The sequence below is a fragment of the Pantherophis guttatus genome, chromosome 2 (assembly GCF_059756535.1).
Source record: "Pantherophis guttatus breed Tessera chromosome 2, ASM5975653v1, whole genome shotgun sequence".
In the NCBI taxonomy this organism is placed as follows: domain Eukaryota; kingdom Metazoa; phylum Chordata; class Lepidosauria; order Squamata; family Colubridae; genus Pantherophis; species Pantherophis guttatus.
The window spans coordinates 126722357-126746333 of NC_142064.1; the positions used below are offsets into that span (position 1 = coordinate 126722357).

A 23977-nucleotide genomic window follows, 5' to 3' on the forward strand; every position below is an offset into this window, starting at 1 on the left:
TACACAGCATTTTTATTCCTTACATAGCTTTGGGGATGAATGTGCATTAATCCTGGTTACTGAAGTCAGCCCGATAAACCAATCACAAGTCTCCTTGCGGCAAAGTGGAAATTCTACAATCATTGAGTTGGTTCACATGTAGTATATATTAAGCCTTCATGACATTCATTTGGGTTTGGTTTGGCAGGTTGAACCCAGTCAATGGGTTTTGTCCAATAGCCATAATGAAATATGTCAAGCGCTAGTAAGTCTTATCCCAAATTAAGACTTGAATAGAGTTACCTCTGCCACATCCCCATAATCATGCAATCAAAATTCAGATGCTTGGCAGTTGGTTCATATTTATGACCGTTGCTGTATTCCAAGGTCATGTGATCTCCTTCTCACAAGCCAACGAGGAAACCAGATTCACTTAAGTTGGGTTATCAATTATCAACTGCAGTTAACAATTGGGGCAAAACAAGTATTGCAGTGATTCACTTAACAAATTTTGGGCTCCACTGTGGTCATTAAGTCCAGGACTACCTGTAGTACCATGATGCTCTGGACAGCTAAAAATTATCCTGGGGGTTATGCTATAACTCCATCGCAACAAACACTCCCGCTTGATAGGCCTTACTTAGAACTTCTAGATGTATTTGCACAAGCAGGGAAGGGTTTTTTTTTCCCAAAAAAATGTTTTGTTAAACATTCCTAGGCTGTGCATGGAATGTTAAGATATGCTAACATTTGTCTTCTTGAGCAGCCATGTGTCAGAAGAGGACCAGTTAAAAATGAAACGTCTGCAAGAAAACAAGCAAGCTCAGAGAACACCAACTCCTCTCCTTCATTAATTAGTATTTTCCCTCTGCCAGCAAGTGGGAGTTTATTGTAGCCTTTAACCCAACTTAAACCTCCTTTAACATGTTACCTATTGGTGCCCTAGAGAGAAGGTGGGGTGGCCTTCCAATAAGGCACCAAGTGACTGGGATAATGTGTTTCTAAGTCTCAGAAAAGGTGCATCGTTGTGTCATTTTTGAGTATGGTCCCTCAGAGACTAGCTTTGCCCTATCACCACCGAATAAGATACTAGTTTCATGTGAAACTCTGCTTTGAAAAACACAAGCGGTATGACATCCCTGAGGGGACATGACCCGGCCATGTGCACCTTTTTAAATTCTGTGTCATTGAGAATTAATTTCCATTAATTAACATCGGGAACAAATCTTGCAATGTATGAGTATTTGCACAGGGAGCAACCTCAGTGAGCCTTAATGTCAAGAGAACTTTTGAGAGGGCTAGTTGTCTACCCTTCCCAAATCCCTAAATGAGCCCCGTTAACAATCTATTTGTGCTTTCAGAGCACCAAATGCTTTTTTTAGCAGACACGAAAGAGTGGATTTTTCTCCTGCTTTTCCATTCAATCTTTATCTTGGGCCTTCCCATAGGAAAAACAAACACAGAGAAAAGTTAAGCCATTTAATATCAAAGATTGGAAAGAAAACCTTTTTATTTCAAATAAAATGAAAACCATGTGAAGTTCTTAAAAATCTTCACAGAACCAGCTTGCTTTGTGCTTCTGCCCAACTCGGCTCCCGCTTTACCCTCCTCTCTTCCTATCATCTCAGACCGGGTGGAACTACAACTCCCATCATCTTTAGATAGCTAGTGTGATCATTGATAGGAATTGCCGTCTCCAGTGATAAGACTCAGGTGAGATTTTCCCAAATCCCCGTCCTTCAAAATAAAATGTTTCCAAGTCTTAGGTGTTGATTGAAAATTTGACCTAACGATATGTAAGTAGCAAGAGGGGTGAATAATACAACAGGGCAGCTTTTAAACAACGTGAAAACTACAAACTGCAATTCTGAGGAAGTCATCTCTACATATAGCGGTCTAAAAGAGTTAAGACTTCTCGCTGACCCTAGCTTGGAAAAACTGCTTTCCTGCCTTTTTTTTTTCAACAGCTGCCCCTATTGATCGGATACTGTCAAAACCATGAGATCCCTTGGGGAAAGCAAGTTTCTTTTCCCTCGAGGTGTTGAGAAAAGGAACGGCGGTACGAGCGCCTCTTGCTTTTTCCTCCCTGATCACGTCTCATGCAAGCCGGTGGCAGCATTTTGAGATGTTCTAAAAGCAGCAGTGGACTTCCCAGTTGCAGCCGGACTCCCAAGTCCCACCAGCCTCATCCCAGCATGGCCAGAAAAGGGCTGATGGGAGCTGTTAGTCCACAAGTATCTGACAAACATAAATCCTTCCTTCTAGAAAAAAAAAAAGAAAAAGTTCGGTGAGAGAACAAAGGCATTTCTTCCCTCTCTTCTAACCTGTGGCTCATCATCTTAGCTAAATTAGGTAAGGCTCATTGGATTGAGGCACTTTAAAACCGTTAGTGGTTCCATTGCTCAAGACCCCACCAAGCTAGTTTGACAGCACATCGGAGGATTCAGACACCAGCTTTCCATCGCGGGTCTCGATCTTCTTGATGACAATAGCCCTGGTCTTGCTGACAGCCGAGCTCTCCATGGGCAATGTATTTATGGAATATCCACCACTTGAGTAGGAAGAGCTGTAGCCACCTCCGTAAGTACCGAAGCCACTGCTCAGGCCACCTGAAAAAGACATGAGAACACTGGTGAAGGGGAGAAGAGCAGTTTCCAGCATTTGGTACCTTTGTTTTAGCTTTTTATCGCCAAATCTAGAAATGGAAAGAGTGGCACCGTAAGAAGCAGTTATATGCATGTATTTTCCTCATTCTTTTCCCAGATGGGAGATGAGACCTTCTCTTGCTACCTTGTCCAGCACCTCCTGCCACGCCACATTCCCTAAAGGAATGCCTGAGACTAAAATAGATGCAGGTTTCCCCTATTGCTCTCATCTTACAGACTGTGTCAACCCAGGTAGTCTGTCAGACTTCGATGCTATCTCATAATAAATGAATTTCCAAACTGCCAATCTTTAAGGAAATCTTCTCTTTAATTGAGCACAGCAACCGGATCATGACTCGATGCGGACAAGACTGACCTTTTGCCCCCCAATCCCTCCCTTTCCGAACCCCAATTATCTGCTTCTCATTGGCTATCTTCCAAGTCACTCCACTGACTTATCTCGTCATTTCACAGGGATGTCTCCCCCCCCCCCTCATTTCCACGATGACCGGGCTTCAAAGGGATTTAGTAGGCAAAAGTTCAGGGCTTATCTCTCTCCTCTCTATGCCAGCGGTGAGACGCTGACATAGTCCTCGACTTACAATTCATTTAGTGACCATTCGAAGTTACAACAGTACTGAAAAAAGTGAATTATGATCTTTGTTCACACAATCGTTGCATTATCCCTGTGGTCACGTGATCAAAATTCAGCTGCTTAGCAACCATGTCAGGTGTCCCAGGGTCACGTGATCCCCTTTTGTGACTCCCCCTTTCTGATGAGCAAAGTCAATGGGGAAGCCAGATTTGCTTAACAACCGTGTTACTAATTTAACTTCAGTGATTCACTTAACTATGATAGGCAAGAAAGGTCATAACATGGGATAAAACTCATTTAATGATGGTTTTGCTTAGCAAAGGAAATGTTCCCTAACTTGCTGTTCTCCAAATGTATTGGACTGTGAATTTTATCAGTTTCTCATCCAGTTGGAGATAATCAAAATGGAGTTCAACACATTTGGAAGACACCAGGTTGATGAAAGCTGTTCTGAACAACCTCCAACTGACAATGTTTGCAAACTGCATCTTTTGGACAAGGAATGGACAAGCCCTGCCTCCCAGCCTCTTTTTCTGCCAGTTATGGCCCAACTTCCTCATTTAGACTTTGAAATTTCCCTCCGTTTAAAGAAAAGGAACAGACCAATTTTTAATTTTTGAAAAATCAACCTACTACTCATAAAGTCTCAAAAATACTGCCCGGGCAATTGCTTGCAATATAATCTTATCATGGATACATCCATCCTTGCAACTACTTTAACTTAAAACCAATCTCCATCTTTGATCTTTAAAGTAACTTTGGAGGACAAACAATTTCACACTGCCTATTTTTTTATCACTATTATTTCTGCAAAGTAAAAAGGGGGAGTCTTTTACACAGAAAATTACTTTTCTTCACTCTGTGCCTCCAGATCTACTGGAACAGGGCTCAGGGATGGGGAAAGCTGCAGGGAAAAGATGCTATAAAGTGGTGAGAGTGGTGGCAAACAAATTTAATAAATAATTTAAAAAGTAAAGAAGAAACTATTTATTGCCCAGCCAAACATGCTTTAACTATGATGGTTGGTCCTCTGAAAATAGTTGTTTGTCTTCATACTGGCACGTGTTTCTCTACCAACTAATCTGCAGTGATTTTCAAATGCCATGGGGAATAATAATAATAACAATAACAACAACAACAATAAAAATAAAAAAAAATAAAAAAGACTGTAATAAAATAGGACTTGGGTGCCATCACTTAAGCCATAAAACCCAACCCTCATGGAAGAAATCCAAATTCATATGCTGAAACATTATTACAATTTTGATTGATTACACATCAGTTTGTAAAATAGAGGAAGTTAAACTATTTTATTTCACTTCCTCTATGAAAAAAAATGTCATCAGAAGACAAGTCATTCTTTGTTAAGGTCAGCGTAGATATCAAGTTAAACAGGTTTCCAAATGAAAGCAAGGGAAATAAACATCACTTAACAGTGTTGAAACACATTGAGATCTAACTCGGCAATCAAATATTTTTATGTATTGTACACCACCCAGAATTTCAATTATGCGAATTGGGTGGCTGTCTTAAATCTTCTAAATAAATACAGGATTCCCTGCTCTGGTTAATTTCTAACGTTTGCATTGATATCTTGATCACCTCCCACTCTTCTCCGACATGCGACATTTTCTTACCTGAATAACCAGTTGTCTTGGTCTGAATGCTGAGATTCTGCATTCCAGATTCCAGTCTGTAAAAAGAGAGAGGGTTGGGGAAGAGTTTTCCCCCCCCACCCAAAAAATAAATCAGTCAAGCAATGATATTAAGTCAGACAAAATGTAAGTCCTACAGAACAAGTTTCTGCAGCCAAGTTGAATTTGAACAGAATTTGAGCAGTTTCTTGATGCACCGATGAGCTCAATCACTGTGTTACGCTAGTGCGTGGATCACTATAGAGTACATATGTTGGGCCGATCCTTACCTGCTCTCCTCTCCTTCCAGCAGCTTCCTGTAGGTGGCGATCTCTATATCCAGGGCCAGCTTGACATTCATCAGCTCCTGATACTCCCGCAGCTGACGAGCCATGTCTTGTTTGGCTCGCTGCATGGCAGCCTCCAATTCAGCCAGCTTGCTGCTGGCATCCTTCACAGCCAGATCCCCACGCTCCTCTGCTTCAGTGATTGCCGCTTCCAAGCTTGCACGCTGTATGGGAGCAAGGAAGAGAGAGCTCCAGCGGCAGCTCAAATCTCAAAAACCAGGAAAAAGGCAAGGGGTGGAAAGGATACAGCTGTTATCCAATATTCTCACCCTTCTGTGATATGGGGAATTAAGATACAATGGACAGATTTGTCCCTGGGAAAATAGCCTGAAGTTAAGGAATGAGGACTGTCTCTTCCCAGATGAGGATAACTATAGCTGATCAAAGCACAATTAATTATAATTGGATTGAATGACTCCTATACTTTCATATCTCCTCCAAGAAGGTGAAAGCCACAAGCAAGGTTCTTTACCCAATTCCTTCCTTTTATTTGTGTAAAAAAAAAAAATAACACTATAGATGTTAAGGTGAGAAGCTGGGCAGACTCCCAAAATAACCATAGTCCACCTATCATAGGTGGAGATAACAGGAATTAGCCTGAATAAAATGCAGAGAGGAATGCAGGCCACCACCCCCACCCCCCACTACACTCAGAAAGCAAGAAAGGTAGAAAATCCATCCTTCTCTGCTTAACATGCTACCTTTTGCCTTCAACAGCACCCACCCACATTCCCAGGCCTTCAAGCGTACCAGCAACCCCCATCCTTCCTCTGCTAGATCCAATGGCAACAACCCAGACATTAGCCGTCCATTTCACATGGTCAACAAATGGAAAGTTGACTGATCTTCTGGTCATCTGAATGACCTTCAAGGGGTCAAATAGAAGTCAGTCTCTCTCAGGCATTTACTCCAGAATCATGAAGCTGCAGCATTCCTGCAGCCCAAGATTACAGGATTAGAAGAGTTGTAAGCCAGAAACAGCATAAAGGAGGCAACTGGTTCTCCAACCTACTTGGAGACGAGACTGTATTAAGGACCTTTACATAACACAACCATGGGTGCTACCATCAAGTTTTGGCTCATCCTCACTCTTGCCCTGGAAAAGGCTGGGCTTCTTAATACAGGCATTCCCAACCTAGCTGATACTGAACCATATCCTCATATCCATGTTGTTGGTGATTGTAGAAGCTCTGGTCCAATAACTCTGGATGATGGTAGAAAGTTGGAGAAGACCAATATAATCTATACGCTTCTCGGGGACAAAGCAGAGACCTACAGCATGACCAATTTAAGGAGGATTGCAGAAGACAGATTTCTGACCTGGCCTTTCAAACCATCGATTTCTGACTGTATCCGGGTTATCATTCGGTTCAGTTCATTGATTTCATTCTTGGTGCTGCGGAGGTCATCTCCATGCTTGCCTGCCACAGTCTGGAGCTCTTCATACTAAAGAGAGGAGACAGAAGAGACAAGAGATGTGATGACAGGAAGACCACAGGATCAAAGAACTGGTTGCAAAGACTACAGTTCTTTATATACCCGTAACACAGAGAGCGGTCTCAACCATCTCTTCAACAAAGTGGTCCATAGTACAGTATTAATACCTGGAATTAACTCCTTAATTCCAATCAAGAAGACCACCTAAATTTCAGCCTGTCTAGATTACTTGAGGGCAGGCACAGGAGACTGGAGAATTCACTGACTGGGATCACACATACTCTAAACTAGAGTTTATTTTAAGCACGGTCTGCTACATAAACCAGAGGCTTGCTTTTGCATACCTCACTGAACCATAATCCATGCTTTATAAGTCACAATAGTTAAGTTCACATATCAAAATCAAACCAGCCAAATTATAGCTTTAGGTAATATTATCTAAAGCTATAATGTGTGTCTTGTTTGATTTTGATATTCATTCTCCAATCCCATCTGAGCCAAGAGAGTAAATGCAAAAGTTAAAAGTGTCTAGTTATCTATCTATCCTCCATTTCCGTTCAAACAGCTGGTTGACTGAAGCTGCCATGAGTGCGTGAGTAACAACCTGAAAAATGCATCATAAACTGAGAAGCACATCATAAAACTCATGTGAACAAAAATATTACTTGGATAACCTCAGGCAAGTAATTATCTCCTCGTCTCAATGGCCGTCTCTATTTGCAATGAAAATCATAATCTAGGGCTTCCATCATTGGTGTAATAGTGCTATTAGTATACTGTCCGAGTTATAATACTGGATACTAAACAACAGGTTTTTTTTTTCCAACCTCAACTCAAGATAGTAAACCTCAACTCTGCCAGCATGCCATGAAAGGATACCTAGGGCCACCAAGGGAAAAAGGCACAGCTGAATTTGAGTCGGTAAGTGAAATGATCTAATAAATGGTATTTTCTATTCAAACCAATTAAACTCGTTTGCTAAAATGGAATTCCAAAATTGTAAGGTTGACGCTTGTTTTTATTTTATTTTTTTCTGTTCAATCAGACACTGTCTAGAGAAGTCCCTGCAAGGTTTTTCTTTTTTTTTTTCAGAAATGGCTTTGTGCCCAAGACAGAACTGGAATTTAGCCCTGGACTAGAGGTAACATGATACCAGTGTTCTGATATCTAAGGGGCTGCCACAAAGAAGAGGGGAGTCAACCTATTCGGAAGGCAGAAGAAGCAGCAATACATGGAAATTAATCAAGAAGAGTGTTAGAGATTCTCAATCACCCAAGGTCCTGGTTGTCCCAAAGGTGCTTTTTCAGGAGGCAACTGGACTTTTTTTTTTTCTTTGAAAACATTTCGCTTCTCACCCAAGAAGCTTCTTCAGCTCTGACAGGGTATGGGATGAGAAGCAAAACATCTTCAAAGAAAAAACAAGAAAGTCCAGATGCCTCCTGAAAAAGCCCCTTTGGGATAATCAAGAAGAGAACCAACCTAGAACTAAGGGGAAATTTCCTAACAGAACAATTAATCAGCGGAACAACTTGCCTCCAAAAGTTGAGAGTGCTCCAACACTGGAGGTTTTTAAAAAGAGATTAGACAACCATTTATCTGAAATGGTATTAGGATTTCTTGTCTGAGCAGGGGGTTGGACTAGAAGACCTCCAAAGTCTCTTCCAATTCTGTTATTCTCTATTAGTCTCTCAGTTTCTAGCCTGATGCCTTAACTACCACACCAAACTACTTTTTTTTACAGTTTTTACTATTAACTATCTCTAAACACCTCTCCTTCATTTTGCTGGCTATTGTTTTCAATTGCTTTTAATACTGTATGCTAGCCAGAGTTATCATGGAATCAGCTTTAGACATTTGACAAATCAATCCATCGATAAAATAAAGAGTTATTACACTACTGGGATTCTCCAGAATGTTTTTTCATTGCTGCATGAAGCATTGATTCCTTCTGTCTGTGAAACGAGCTATCCCCAAATCCTAGCATGAGTGAAGGTGCTGTAGCTCTTCATTGGGAATTAATTTTTCATCAGGTATGGTCAAGGAGAGCCAGAGTCAGCTTGGAGCTTACCTTGATCTGGTACATCCTCTCTGCCTCAGCCCGGCTCCTGTTAGCAACTTCTTCATACTGGGCCTTGACCTCAGCAATGATGCCTTCCAAGTCCAGGCTGCGGTTGTTGTCCATGGACAGGATCACAGAGGTGTCACTGATTTGAGACTGCATGACACGCAGCTCCTGTATCAAAAAGGTAACGTTATAGAATTATCCCGAATCAAAGAGGACGCAACCCTCAGGGAACCGTGAGGTGAGGATTTAAATCTTTCCTACTCATTCCTCTACTGGCAAGAAACTTCTTTCTTATTCAACAGGTGAAGTCTCAAAACTAATGGCAGAACTAGTTAAATCAGGGATCCCCAACCCCCGGTCTGTGGACTGACTCCGGGCCACAGCATGACAGAAACTGGGCTGCGCAAACAAGCGAAGCCCCATCCACAGGATGTAGGCAGCACACAAAACCACCACCCCCGTCTGGTCCATGGAAAAACCTCTCTGTATGGAACCGGTCCCTGGTGCCTGAAAGGCTGGAGGCGCCTGAATTAAATCTGCAGCCAGCAACAGCTTCCCATCGCCCGGTGCGTTCCCACAGAGAGGGCCTCCTCAGGGTGCCATCGGCCAGACAGTGTCAGCTGGTGACCCCCAGGGGGAGGGCTTTCTCTTTGGGCGCACCTACCCTTTGGAAGCAACTGCCCGTGGAGCTCCGGGTGGCCCCCGACCTCCGCTTTTTCCGCCGTGACCTGAAAACGTGGCTGTTTCGTTTGGCCGGCTTGGACTGATGGGGTTTTAATTCTAATTTAATTTTAACTTGTTAGTCTTAATTGTATTTTTAACTGTTAAATTATGAGATTTGGATTTAATTTTTAACTTTTTATTAGATGTTTCTTAACTGTTGTGAGCTGCCCTGAGTCCGACTGGAGATAGGGTGGAATATAAATCTCATTAATAAATAAATCTCAAACATAAATAAATAAATCTCATAAATAAATAAATAAATAAATAAATAAATAAATAAATAAATAAATAAATAAATAAATAAATCTAATAAATAAATAAATAAATAAATAAATAAATAAATAAATAAATAAATAAATAAATGATAGTTAAAGCGAAAACTTATTACAGGCCAAGCGCTGCCAACCATGAAGAGGAACCTTGCTAAACCTGAATCTCTGGGGAAGCTTTCTGTAAAAAACATATGTTTCCTAGCAAAGCAAATGAAATAAAACAGCACTTTGTGAGGGATATCCTCATTAAAGCTGAATGTAGTCTCCAAATTTCTGCAGCCTCAAAGCTATTTCTAACCATAGCTGCCACAACCTGACAGCACCTTTTCTGTCCTGTTTGCATGGAAAGAAAAGCCACATTTAATATAGGTCATATATAAAAGGAAAAACATTTCTGTCTTCCCCATCAGCCCCAGTATATCCTGGCTCTGCATCACCACCCCTATCACTGCAGCCTTTTCCCCACACAAACGTTACACCAAAGGTTCTCCTTTGTAATAAAGTAGCAAGCAACTTTCTGCAACTTACTAAGATTCTCATATTTCACGCAGAAATGGAAACTAGATCAGAATGTCACTGTGTAGAAAGGCAAACTATAATATACATTATATTACATAAAGTATACATAAGAATATAACCAGGGTGGATAAAAATCGATTAAAAAAAAATAAATTAAAAAAATCAGATTTTTAAAATTTAAATTGGATTTTTTTTATTTTTATCACATTTATTTTAATAAAATGCTTTTGGAGTTAAAATCTATCTAAAGATAAGTTTTCTATTTAAGATACATAAATAATTTAGTTTATTTAGCATGAAATGGAGCTTAAGTTATGTAGCATGAAATGGAGCTTAGTTATGTAGCATTCCACGACATTGGGATTGTTGGTAAGTCAACAGCAGGTCAGAGGAGTAGCAGAGATGACAGTTGCTCTTTAAAAATTATGATTTAAATCGAATTGATTTAAATCAAGCCTTTTTACTAGTGATTTAAATCATGATTTCAATTGACTTGATTTAAATCTAATCCATCCTAAATATAAACTTCTTTGGGACTTCTTAAAAGGCTTTGACACAACACTAGAGCCATCTTATTATTTGCCAGCCCCATTAATTAACCAAAAAAGTCATTGAAATCAGCTTCAGTGGCCAGTCTGCGCTGTTTCGGTATGTAGAAAGGGAACATAGTTGCCTTTTTGTCACCTGATCAGACACCAGAGTTCCTTGCCCTGCCCATGTCTTCAAAAAGGGTACATTTAAAAAAGCTGTTCTTAGTTCAATTAAATCCACTATCTACCTCATCATAAAGCTGCCTCAGGAAGTTGATCTCGTCCATCAGACATTCCAGGCGGGATTCCAATTCAACCTTGTTCATGTAAGCCTCATCCACATCCTGAGGGAAAAGTGCACCATTGTAAGTAAAGACTCATACACAAAATCTCAAAATTGTGATAATTAACCAAGGAACGTGATCAGCCTGCCACTTACCTTCTTCAGAAGGACAAACTCATTCTCCTTTTCAGTACGATGGTTGATTTCATCTTCATATCTGCAGGGCAAAGGAAGTTAAGTGGTTTTTATTACGTGCAATTTGGACCAACACTAAGCACTGTGTGCTAGGATCACCATTAGAAATATGTAAAGAAAGCGATGCATCTGACCATGAGCAAAGTGCTGCATCCCTTGACTAATAACCACCAAAATATAGATGTTGGGAGTTAAAAGTGGAAGGCCCTAAATTAAAAGATTATCGTGGTTTTAAAAGGTTCATTTTCCGATTAACCTTGTTTTTGAATATTTTATTTAGAAAGGCAGGATAAAGTAGATTAAGAATGCATAGGACTGTATTTGTATTTTCCCATGAACGGTTACTTTCTGAGTAACTTTTTGTGGTTCCCATTACGAACATTTCTCTTCCATTGGTCAGCATTTATTTGGTCAGTGTTCATTTATGCATAATATTCTGTTAAAAAATTTTATGAAAACATGGCAGCTGCACAGTAAATTCACAGTTCAAAGTGAATTGCATTATTTGGACAGATGTCAAATGATACAATAGCAATACACTCAGAAACGCAGAGAATTCCTGGGACAGCAGCTTACAATTCAAAGCAGCAACTTTTGCTGAGGTTTTTGATATAGTGTCCATATCCGTCTTAGAATGCCTTTCGGGCTCTTCTCTTGTCATATTTTTAAAATTCTACTTAGATTGTTTTAATTTTAAAAATGTGAAAAGCTGCCATGCTGCAGAGCAACTTGTCAACCACTAGCATTACAGTAACTGTATCTGCAGAAATGCCTTATGCAAAAATGCATAAGGAACTCTTAAGTATATTAAAAAAATGTAAAATGGCTGAAAGACATTACTTAAGAATTGGGCCTACCAGTCCCTCCCCCAAAAAAACCCACAACAAGCCAGCTATTAGATCATTAATAGAGGTAGAGGATGACTTAAAGCAGTTTAAGGATACCTTCATCATATTTGCTTTCTGGCTTCAATCCTTAAAGTGGACACACATTACAAGTAATCCTCAGGTTATAACGGCAACTGGGACCAGGAACTCCATTGCTAAGCAATATAGTTGTGAAACAGTGTGTCTTGTGACCATATTATCAGATGACTGCATCACTTAACAACAGCAGTCCCAGTTGCCAGATTTAAACAAGGACCAAGCAGGCATTAAGTGAGGACCTCACAAGATTGTGACTTTCTGATGGCTTCCCCATTGAGTTTGATTATGGGAAGCCAGCAGGGAACATCGGACATTGAAATCATATGGCTGCGATTTGCTGCAACAGGCAGGAGCCTCCAAGGATGAGTCCCCCTCATTCAGCACCATAACTATGAGTGGTTGCTAACAAATGGTTATAACCCAAGGACCCATCTGGCAGAGTCAAAATGCATTCAGAATCAGCAACCTTTTGTCTGCTCAGGCATCCCTTAATCCACCTTTATAAAGATGAAAGAGTGAAACCTGCAGATGGCAAATTTAACTATTTATGTGGTCTCGTGTGAAACACTTCTGGAACTGGGAAGTTGGAGCAAGAATGTGCCATTGCCAGGGACAGTTGATTTGGATACAAACCCAAGATACCACAGGTTCTCCTCCTTCTTAACTCTCCCAAGAATGGATGTGAAATGTCTGGGTGTGAAACCAAAAATATGTACAGGCAAGAGGTCATTTGCACCAGCCATTCTTCCCATGCTCCAACACCCACTTTTCTCCAATCCTAACTTTGTAAGCTCTCTATTTCTGCAAGGGATACAACCAATAGAATACAAGTGTAACATTTATTTTGAAAATGCCTAAGAAAGAAGAGCTGTACACGATGACTCTTTGGAAAAAGATCCCAAATTATTGCCATCCAACTCTTCCTCTTTATTTAGAAGGAGACTCCCTTGAGTTTCCAGGCATCGCGTTCCTATCGAGTTCCCAATCTCAAATATTTGGAAAGCTGGAAATTCTTAAAACAATATCCCATTGTAAATAGTCTCACATTCTAGCCCAGAGGTATCCCTGGAGTTGGAGCATCAACCTGCCAGGGAAGTTGTAAAGATTGTAAAGGCAATGGGGAAGAATGACATACTAACAATGCAGCTTGTCCTCAATGTCCCTGCCTCCACTAAAAACAGACACTTGCAAAACAGGTTAGGTAATTCTCCCATTAGCGCTTTGTCGTAACAGCAATCTTGCTTGGTACAAAGATGTGTGATGAAGGTGTGCTACCACGTAGAGGAATAGGACTGAATAATTCTCCTGGCAGTGTCCTCCCATCCTCAACTTCCTCAAAACACTTCAAAGAAATCATATATGTGTTTTGGTTTACCACTTCCCTTTTTCTGGAAATAATCCCTGCCCAGCCTTCTGGTACAATTCCTTTGTTTAGCATGGTTTAATAAATAAATCCTTAACGTCGTTATCCTTCCAGCTCTGTCCATTGAGTTTTATGTTTTTATATAACACCAAATAAATGTGTATAGGGTTACCTGGTTGACACAGGTCAAGATTAAGAGATTGGGGCTATGTTAACAGTGCAAAATCAAACACAAGGATAGCAAAATTCAAAAGAAGACAACCCAGCTTTTAAAAGTTTTTTTAAAAAAAGCCACTGATGATCGTCAGAGGCTTTTAAAAGCATTTTTTCTACAAACTCTTCGGCTGAGATTGTAGAAAAAAATGCTTTAAAAAAAAAAAAGTTGGCCACCCCCACCCAGTCACATTACACCCCAAGCCACACCCACCAAACCGGTAATAACTAATTTTACATTTCACCACTGATCAGCAGCCATTAACAATTTTAAGGAGTGGCAGGGACTTTAAAATATAGTTTGGGTAAACTAAGCCATCATAACAGAATGAAGGACTGCTGTGGCATTTCCATAGGTCTAAGCATAAGATGGATGGTAAAACTACTTTATCCAGCCCTGACAAACGCAGAGCAATGGAACCAGAAGATCCCACTCACTTGTTCTTGAATTCTTCCACCAGGCCTTGCATGTTTGACAACTCAGCATCCAGCCTTGCCCTCTCCTGACCCAAGCTTTCCAGCTGCCGGCGTAAATTGTTGATGTAGGCGTCAAACATACTGTCCATGTTGCTCCGTGTAGTCTTCTGATTCTGCAAGATGCTCCATTTGGTTTCCAGCATCTTATTCTGCTGTTCTAGGAAGCGAACCTGAGAAGGAAGGGAGAACAGATTAGGAAGCAAATTCCTGATACTTCAGCAGCACCCCATGCAGCTCTGCAGCTCTTCAGATGGGCAACCCCATTTATCCTTTTCATCAGAGGTCAAACTGGTATTCCCCTGGCATAAGGTAGGCCATGTTCTACTGGCATAAGGTAGGCCCATCACCCCACAGTCAGAAAAGGTTCACAGCAACTTGCAAAGCTGTAGTTCCTGCTACAAGTAAATGGATTCAGCAGGCCTTCCCAAACTTAGCACATTATTAAGTACTATTTAATTACTAGAAACATCCGAGAACAAAAGATATACGTACTAAGGAATATGCCTCTTGGCTCAATGCATAATTTATTCGTGGCATTTCCTGGATCCCCAAATGGAATCTATAGTGGTTGAGGAAATGTATCTGCTACAGGTTACTTTCTGGACTTTATGCAGGGTTTTATTTTAGATTAAAAAGATACAATCTGAAACCCTACAGCCTTTTGTGTGACTGCCACTTACTTACCCCAGGATATTTCTGAAAGTTGGCACTAGATTGTAAAATTTAATATAAACAGAACATTAAATTCCCAAGGAACAATCATAATATTTACCTGATTTTAATTTAGCTTAATTAAATTTAGTTCTTTCCCAGTGTCTACTTTCTGGAATGGGAGCCGCTGCATCCACAAAGAAATCAACTGTGGCTTGTAGCCCCAAATGAAAAGATCTGATTTATTTTAAACAACTTTAAATAACTGGGAAGCCAGATTAAAGGGGGAAAAAGACAGCTAAAAATTGTAGCAGGTTGGCCTAATGAAAGCAGAAGCAAATAATAAAAATATCTCAGTAATTTCACTTTAAAATCAAACGTAGAAGTGTCATGAAGAACATTTTACATCACACACTTCTCCGCTTATTCTGACAATAGTCTGTCTCAATGTGATATTCTTCCACTGCATCATTCCCATTAGCTAAGGAAGACGGAAATTCATAGTCCGATAGTAAAGTGTCCCAGGTTTGGAAAAATCAGCAAAACTGGAATTTGAAAATGCTCCCTCTTATATAGCTGCTTGCAGGAGCAAACTCTACCATCTCAATTTAGTGTGTTTGGTTCCCTGTGGATTAAGCCTGCTCTGAATAAAAGGACAGCACACAGATTTCTTTTTCCCCAGAAATGAAAGGTGAAGAGGTGCATGGCTCCTTCGGGGCTTAAAGTGCACTGATCTTTCACTGGCCCAAGGCCAAATGCTGCACTTCAAAGTGTAGGAGAGGCAAGAACAAAAGTCTGATTTAATTTGAATTAGACCCAATGAATTTGATTACTTCTCTCAGGCCTCCAATAACTTTTTCCCCTTCCACTCATTACAAATTACAATTCAAAAGTACTCTGGGGGCCACGCCCAAAGCTTTGGGAGTGCACTTCTGGTCTGGAAACATATTTAGGTAATTACATACCTGAAAACCACTATTACAGGAACAATATTTAACTTTTGAAAATACAGTCCCAGCATGTCAAAGGTCAAGAACAGTTTGTGGGTTGAAGCATATGCCCCCAACAACTCTCCTTGAGGCAGAAGAAGTCTTAAAAAGTCTTGTCACCCTGCCTTTATTCAACATATCTTATCTGAGCCATGGCAAAGGCAGAAAAGGAAGCACTGGTGATGGAGAGCCAGCATCTAATCTGAAGCATGGTTAGCCAAGACTTAAACTCAGAACCTGTTTTTAATGGCGGGAACGCACTTAGCAATTCAGAAGATTACTGAAGAGGCAGATGCTTTAGTGATGGAGTAACTGCAGCTTGATAGTCTTGTGAGGAGTTCACACACTAATGGAAGACCAGGGCATTTATTATAAAACATAAACACAGCTTTGGAGGAACCATTTTGCCTTAGGGAAGGGGAACAGCGGGAAGCGAAGCAGTAAGTGAACCAGAAGAGGAATAGGCTGAGAATAGAAACCCTGAGACTAGGGTTCCCACTAGGGAAAACTCATTTTCTATTCATCTGGGTGGTCATCCAAATGCCACTACCACATTTTCCCTTCCCCTCAAAAAACATTGTTTGGTTTCTCCTTTCTTTCATATGGTCTCCTACCAGAAAGTTTTAGGCTTTTCTTCTGACTGAAGAAAAGGGTGCAAAGCTGCTTTGACAAACTCAAGATGATTTATGAACATTGGGAAAAACTGTGGATTCAAAAGTGCACTTCTTAGAAGCAACCAGCTCAGTTCAGCCCTATCGCTTTAGGGCGCATGGTGAGAATGCTAGGGGTGGCTCAGGAAAATCCAGAGACCACACTTTTCTCCCAAGATTTCCAGACCTCTGTTGATGCAGCATTCTGGCAATAACAAAAGCAGAAGGTGTGGTAGCTCTCACCTCATCATATGCTGCCTAAGTGATAGAGGTGTTCAGGAAACACCTGAAGCTGCAATACCTGTCTGATTTATTATGAGCCAAAATAATTAGGGGAATTGCTGGTTTCACACATTAGTCAACCAATCTCTTAATGCATCCAGTTTCCAATTTTTTTTTAAAAAAAAGTTCACGGAAGTTTCCAACAGGGGGTATATATCTGGAATTCTTTCGGTATTCAAGGAATTATGTAGGCAGTGCAAGCTTTGGAAAAACCTCACCCATGAAAGCAGCTGGTAGCAGCATGGAGGGAGCTCTGCAGAAAGCCACCCACTGAACTGAAAACTTTCCCACTTGTACTTTAGACCTGGAAAATAAATTTTGTACTGCATGTTCCTTTCAAATTGGGGCACTGTTTTCCCATTGTACAGGGCACACATTGAGCTCCCATTTGCCAACTATTATTAAGAAACTAGGAGTGCGTTGCAGAATTCTGACCCCGCAGCTACCCTTCCCAGGCATGGGCATCGATCCCTCAATCTCCTCCCAATGGCGTTGACTGCGGCTTAACTGTTAAGACCAGCCCGATACTGGCTGAATACTAAATAGAAAAAGCTAATCAAATAATTTATCTCTGGAGTTTAAAGGGTTCTTCTCACCAGTACCACAAGTCACAAAAAAGGCTGATTTTGCACACATTAGTTCAAAGTTCCTCAACAAGGATACTACTGTACATACAGCAGCACTCCCAGCTTCACTTATCCGGAGCTAACATATCCAGGCTGCAAAAATCTAAATGATCATTAGGTGGCAGCAAAGAGGTACAGAAAGATAATCTTCAATGTTGGCTAGAAACCATCTGGATATCATACCTTTGAGGAGGAAGGCAGTCATAGGGATTAGCTACCTCTGTGAAGGTACAATACCTCTTGCATGTGTATACACATTCTGTTCCTTTTCACAATAGGTATTGTCCTCAATAACTATAAGCATAACAAGTTTAGAAAGGCAACAGATAGGAAGAAACAGATTAACCAGCGTTCTGTTCTTTGTTCATTAGAGGATAAGCACACTAAAAAAAGTCTTATCCCCCAAATAATGCAAACATCCAGAGAATATATGGATATCTGAACCGAATCAACTATCCTTTTCAATTCATATCTGCCAGTCAGCCTAACAAAGGGTATTTTCAAGATGCGATTCCATAGAAAGAGCACAATCTAGCAACACCTCCCTCTCACATTGCTTTGGTAGGCTTAGAAATACCAAGCACTGAACCAGCATCAGGCTCCAAAGACTTTAAAAATATACATTTAAGTCTTCAGAGCTGTGTGTATCTCAGATAGATAGATAAATATCTAATCTATACTATCTAATCTATATAAATAGATACTACAGATACTATATAGTATCTAGTATTTATATAGATTAGTATCTGTCTATCTGTATGTATGTATGTGTGTGTGTGTATATACATATAATGTCTTCTTAAGTTTTCGCGGGTGTATATATGCAAAAAATTAAAATCTCGGGTGTTTTCCCGCATCATATTAAATAAGTTAGTTTAAATGTTTAAAATTCTGGTTAAAATCCTAGCTTAAAATCTTCTAAAAATCCTTACAGAGCACTCTGCAAGATCCTTTAAAACCTTAGCTAAAATCCTACCAGTACCTTAAAAAGTTTTTCTTACAGCAACGTTTCGACAGGCTTACAACCCTGTCATCTTCAGGCTCTTATCTAGTTTAGAGGCTTCTAAGGTTTTAAAGGACCTTGCAGAGTGCTCTGTAAGGATTTTTAGAAGATTTTAAGCTAGGGTTTTAACCAGAATTTTAAACATTTTAACTAACTTGTTTAATATGACGTGGGAAAACAGCCGAGATTTTAATTTTTTGCTATATATATATATCCATATATATCTTATCTGATTCATTTTTTCCAAGTCATAGTTTGATTTACCCAGCAAACTGTAGGCCAATAATGATTACGTTGGCTTCAATACACTAAGCCAGAAAAAAGTAAGTTTGCAACGCCATGAACTTTGTCACAAGCCAGCGAATCATAAACTTTGCGTATCATCCCGGACATTCGGTAGCTTTTGCCAATAATATAAAAGTAGAGCGGAATGCAATCTGCTCTCCTCTTACGAAACATGAAAATTAAGAGGCTCAGTCTCTTTAACCTTCACACCTGTAGGAGGAGCTTTTTGCTCGGCGTCCACACCGCCACTCGGCAACTTTTGAGTCCCTTTACGCTACAGTAGTAGTCATGGGAGCAGGAATTCTCTTTGGCTTCCAGTCTCTCTAACTCCCTTGCCGGTTCCCACCCCCACCCCAACTCCCTATTACAAAGAAGAATTCCCTTGTTCACAGATGCCGGTTTGTTCAGGGGAAAAAAGCCCTCCAATTCCTCCGCTGAGTGCATGCACCTGACGTCTCCCTTTTTCCCTTCCCGCCTCCGTTTCCCCCAAAGTTTAACTTACAAGTTTTTAAGGCCCATTTGGGTCGAAAGAAGCATTGCCCCCCCCACTCTTTTTTTTAGCCCCCATTTCAAAACCGCTTCTTGCAAAAGACCCGCCCCCCCTCTCCCCCCGCCTCCCAAAAGCGGGCCAAACTTCACCTTATCGATCAAGTTGGCAAACTTGTTGTTGAGGGTCTTAATCTCTTCCTTCTCCTTGGTTCTCACTTGCTGGATGGCGGGGTCGATTTCCAAGTTGAGCGGGGCCAGCAGGCTCTTGTTGACGCTGACCGCCGTGATGGACCCCAGGCTGCCCGCGGAAGTTCCGCGGAAGCTGGCCCCCGCAGCGCCATACCTGCTGCCGCCGCCGCCGCCCCCGAGGCCGGAGGAGGAGGAGGAGTAAGAGGTGCTGATCCGAGTGCCGGCGACGGGTCCTGGCGTGTAGGACCGGCTGCTAAAACTACGGACGGTGCTAGACGTGTTCCGGTAGTTCTTCATCATGGTGGGTTTTTTGTTGTTGTTGTTTTTGCAAGAAAGAGCGGGAAGAAGAAGAAGAAGAAGCTGAAGCTGGAAGAATTCGGGCAGCTGGAAAGCAGCAGAACGCCAACGGCGGAAGAAGCCGGGCGACGACTTATATATATGCAAGCGCGTTGGAGGCGGGGAGTAGGGGGGGGGAGTTGGGAGGAAAGGGCGCGGTTGGAGGAGTGGACGGCAGCACCTGAGTGGCTTTTGCAACCACGAAGGGGCGGAGCTCCGAAGCTCGGATACCTGCTTTGCAAGGAAACTACGCCTTTTAACTCTTTCCCAGCGGGAAAGGGGCCCTGAGTTCAGGGAGCGGCACGTCCGCACACCACCTTCGGGGAAATCTCCCCCCCCCCACATCCCCGTCCTCCGCCCCTCCCCCCGCCCCCCGAGCTTGCTACGTTGTAAGTTTTCGGGCAGCGAACAAACCCAAAGAGGGCAGCAGTTGCCCAAACTTGCGCTCCCGGGACGACTGAGCTGCCACCCCCCCCCACCCCCTCCCCCTCATGGGAGAGTTGAGGCGCTTCGCTCTGGCGGGTTAAACCAAGCCGAGAGGGCAAGGCGGCCTTTCTGCTTTTTATTATGAGGACCTGGATTGTGGGGGCAATAAGCTGACTTTGTATAAAAAAGAACACCGCTTGGGGGGGGGGGGAGTGCGAAAGCCCTACTAAGCAGGTATATACAAAAGTATGAAGGCTATTGCTTAATACATTGTAAGCCGCCCTGAGTCTCTGGAGAAGGGCGGCATATAAATCGAACTAATAAATAAATAATAAATAAATAAATAAATTATTATTATTATTATTATTATTATTATTATTATTATTATTTATTGGTTAATCTTTAGTGAGATTCACAGCCTTTGAGGCTGGTTAATAGCTCAGCAGCTCGAGTCCTAACCAAGGACTTAGGAACTGTTAAGGTATCGTCGGAGGATGTAAGCTGTTCCGAGTAAGGTGGTTTTTTGTAGAGTCAAAATGTTCAAGTCCGGCAAATTTAGAATTTCTAAATAGCGGGGTAGCCCTTTGGGTATTGCTCCAAGGGCTCCAATTACAATCGGGACAACACACGATTTCTTTTTCCACAGTCGCTCAACTTCAATTTGTAAGTCCCGGTACTTTGTGATTTTTTCTTGCTGCTTATCTTCAATTCGTGCATCACCAGGTATTGCAATGTCAATGAACCATACTTTTTTCTTTTCAACTATTGTTATGTCAGGTGTGTTGTGGACCAAGTGCCTGTCAGTCTGAATCCTAAAGTCCCACAAGATCTTGAGTTTCTCATTCTCTAAAACTTTCTCAATCTGATGTTCCCAGTGGTTTTTGCTATACTCAAATCCAAACTTCTGGCACAATTTCCAGTGAATGATTTTAGCAACACGGTCATGGCGTTGTAGGTAGTCAGTTTGTGAAATTTTGCTGCACCCACTGATCAGGTGGTCAACTGTCTCCTCTTTCTCATTGCAGAGGCGGCATTTGCTGTTGGTGGTAACATGTTGAATTTTTGCCTTCATACAGTTTGTGGCTAGGGCTTGTTCTTGAGCTGCCAAAATAAAGCTTTCTGTTTCTTTTTTCAGTACTCCTGATCTTAACCAGTTCCAAGTTAGTTTCTGGTCAGCTTTGCCTTCAATACTTTTCAAGTATTGGCCATGCAGAGCTTTGTGTTTCCAATTTTCAGCTCGCTGCTCAATTACTTCTTTCTTATATTCTGCTTTTGTTTTAGTTGTCTTTAAAAGGCCTCCTTTATTTACTTCCTTAATCATTGGTTCTTCACTTTTCTGGATGTAATCATTCAAGCTGCATTTTTCTTCTTCCACAGTCTGCTTCACTTGTAGGAGTCCTCGACCACCCTCTGCTCTTGGTAAATATAATCGGTTAACATCACTTTTAGGGTGCAAGGCATGATTCATTGTCATAAGCTTTCTTGTTTTTCTGTCCAAATTGTCTAACTCCATCTGGGTCCAGTCAATTATTCCTGCAGAGTATCTAATCACAGGTATAGCCCAGGTATTTATGGCTTTTATGATGTTTCCTCCACTCAATTTGGACATTAATATCTTACGAATTCGCCGAATGTATTTGGCTGAAGTTAATTCCTTGACTTTATTATGCATTAAGTCAGAGGCTTCTAAAATCCCCAAGTACTTGTAGCCTTCTTCTGATCTTACTGCCTTTATCATTTCTTCATTCTCTAGTTCTATTCCATCCTCTTCTATGATCTTGCCTGCTTTGGTTGCTATTGTTGCACATTTGTCAATTCCAAACTGCATTCCAATGTCTTGGCTGAATTCTTTTGTGTTTTCAATTAATAAATTCAGTTCAGCTTTTGTTTTACAAAACAGCTTCAAATCATCCATGTACATCAAGTGCGAGGTTTTCAGTCCTTTCTTTGCAAGTTCGTATCCACAGTTCATCTTCTTCAAAATGATTGTCAGTGGTAGCATTGAGAGTATAAAAAGTAGGGGTGAAAGGGAATCGCCCTGGAAAATGCCTCGTTTAATTTCAACTTCACCCAGTTCTTCTTCATTAGCCATAAGTTTTGTTTTCCAGAGGTTCATTGAAGATTCCATGAATTTTTGTATGTTGCTGCTGATGCCTAGTATTTCCAGGCATTTCTTGATCCAGCTATGGGGAACTGAATCAAATGCTTTCTTATAGTCTATCCAAGCCATGAACAGGTTGGTTCGTCTTTTTTTTTGAGTTCTTTAGGATTAGCTTGTCGATCAGCAATTGATCTTTTGTTCCTCTTGAGTTTTTGCAGCATCCTTTCTGTTCTACAGGAAGCAAGTTATTTCTTTCCAGGTATCCATAGATATTATTATTATTATTATTATTATTATTATTATTATTATTATTATTATTATTATTATTATTATTATTTGAACCATGAGAGCCCCGAGGCGAGGAACTCCCCTCAGAAGAGCTCGCAGGAATGGCAAAGGACGGGGTGAGGAAGCAGCTCGGGAGAAGCGGACGAGCGGGGTTGCTTAAAACAACTCGGGACAATTGAGTTTGACCAACGGCATTATTGGCGGGCGGGTCTGAGGCAAAACCCGGAGGGCCGCCAGAGGACGCCAAATAGAGGGGAGGTCCTCGACTTACAACCGTTGGTTTAGTGACCGAAGTTACAAGGTGACTGGGTGGGGGGGGGGGAAAGGGACTTGAGGACCAGCTTTTCATACTTGTGGCAGCCGCCTCGTGGTCATGTGATCAAAATTCAAACGCTTGGCCACCTGTTCATAGTTATGACGGTTCCAGCGTTGGGGAGGGCTGTGTGTCTGTCATGTTGATCTCCTTTTGCCACCTTCCAACAAAGCAAAATCAACAGGGAAGCCGGGTTCACTTAACAACCAGGTTACTAACTTAACGATGACAGTGATTCACTTAACAACTGAGGCAACCTAAGTCCTAAGATCGGGCAAAATTGACTTCACAAATGTCTCGCTTAGCAACCTAAATTGGGGGGGAGAGAAATCAGTTTGGGTCATAAGTCGGGGACTACCTGTAGTTAAGGGGTTTTTTGCTGCTTACTCGTGGTCAGTGGGATTTTTTTCCCCCAGCTCCAAACCAGTGAGCCTTAATTAATGGAAGGCTGGAGAAGTGAGAGGAATAGGGGAAGATGCACCAGCTGGATTGAATGGCCCGGAATCAGCTGCTCAGTTGCTTTAACCAGGACCAGATGTGGTGATTACATGATTCAGCATTGGCAGCCACCCTTTGCTTGCTGGACTCGATTTAAAAGTTTAATGATTTAAAGTTTAATCTTTAAACTCCCTCTGGGATTTAGGGCTGTCTGTAGAGGAAAGACCGTTTGCCAGGCTCTGGACGGGGCTCATTCCTACTGACTCCAAACCTAATGCCTGTTCAGCCTCCTTTTTCACAGGGTAGCAAAATAAACTATTTCCCATTAGCCTTGGGGCACTTTTTAAGCTGGGCTTTTTTTTTTTTTTTAATTTGATTTATATGCCGCCCTTTTCCAGAGACTCAGGGCAGCTTACAATGTGCTCAGCAATAGCCTTCATCCTTTTGTATATTTATACAGAGTCAGCTTATTGCCCCCACAAATGGGTCCTCAATTTACCTACCTTAGAAAGGATGGAAGGCTGGGTCAACCTTGAGCCTTGGCGAGATTCGAACCTGCAGTAATTGCAGGCAGCTGGTCTTAATAACCAGCTTAATAACAGGGTGCCTTAGACCACTGTACTACCAAGGCTCTTTTAATATGGTGTGTCTGATTTTTAACTGTGCCTGTTTAAATTACAGTATTTGCATAACTATAAGGGTAAATGT

The 23977-nt window shown here is 41.4% G+C and overlaps 1 protein-coding gene across 1 annotated transcript; it reads right to left on the reverse strand.

Moving 5' to 3' along the window:
• Window positions 1–1444: 1444 nt before the first annotated feature.
• Window positions 1445–20045, reverse strand: KRT8 (keratin 8). The gene is made up of 9 exons (XM_034419285.3): window positions 19329–20045; window positions 14165–14373; window positions 11186–11246; window positions 10995–11090; window positions 8706–8870; window positions 6521–6646; window positions 5144–5364; window positions 4857–4912; window positions 1445–2588 (listed from the first exon to the last, which is right to left on the reverse strand). The coding sequence occupies exons 1-9, from the start codon at window positions 19665–19667 to the stop codon at window positions 2398–2400; spliced, it is 1464 nt and encodes a 487-aa protein (XP_034275176.2). The 5' UTR covers window positions 19668–20045; the 3' UTR covers window positions 1445–2397.
• Window positions 20046–23977: the final 3932 nt, after the last annotated feature.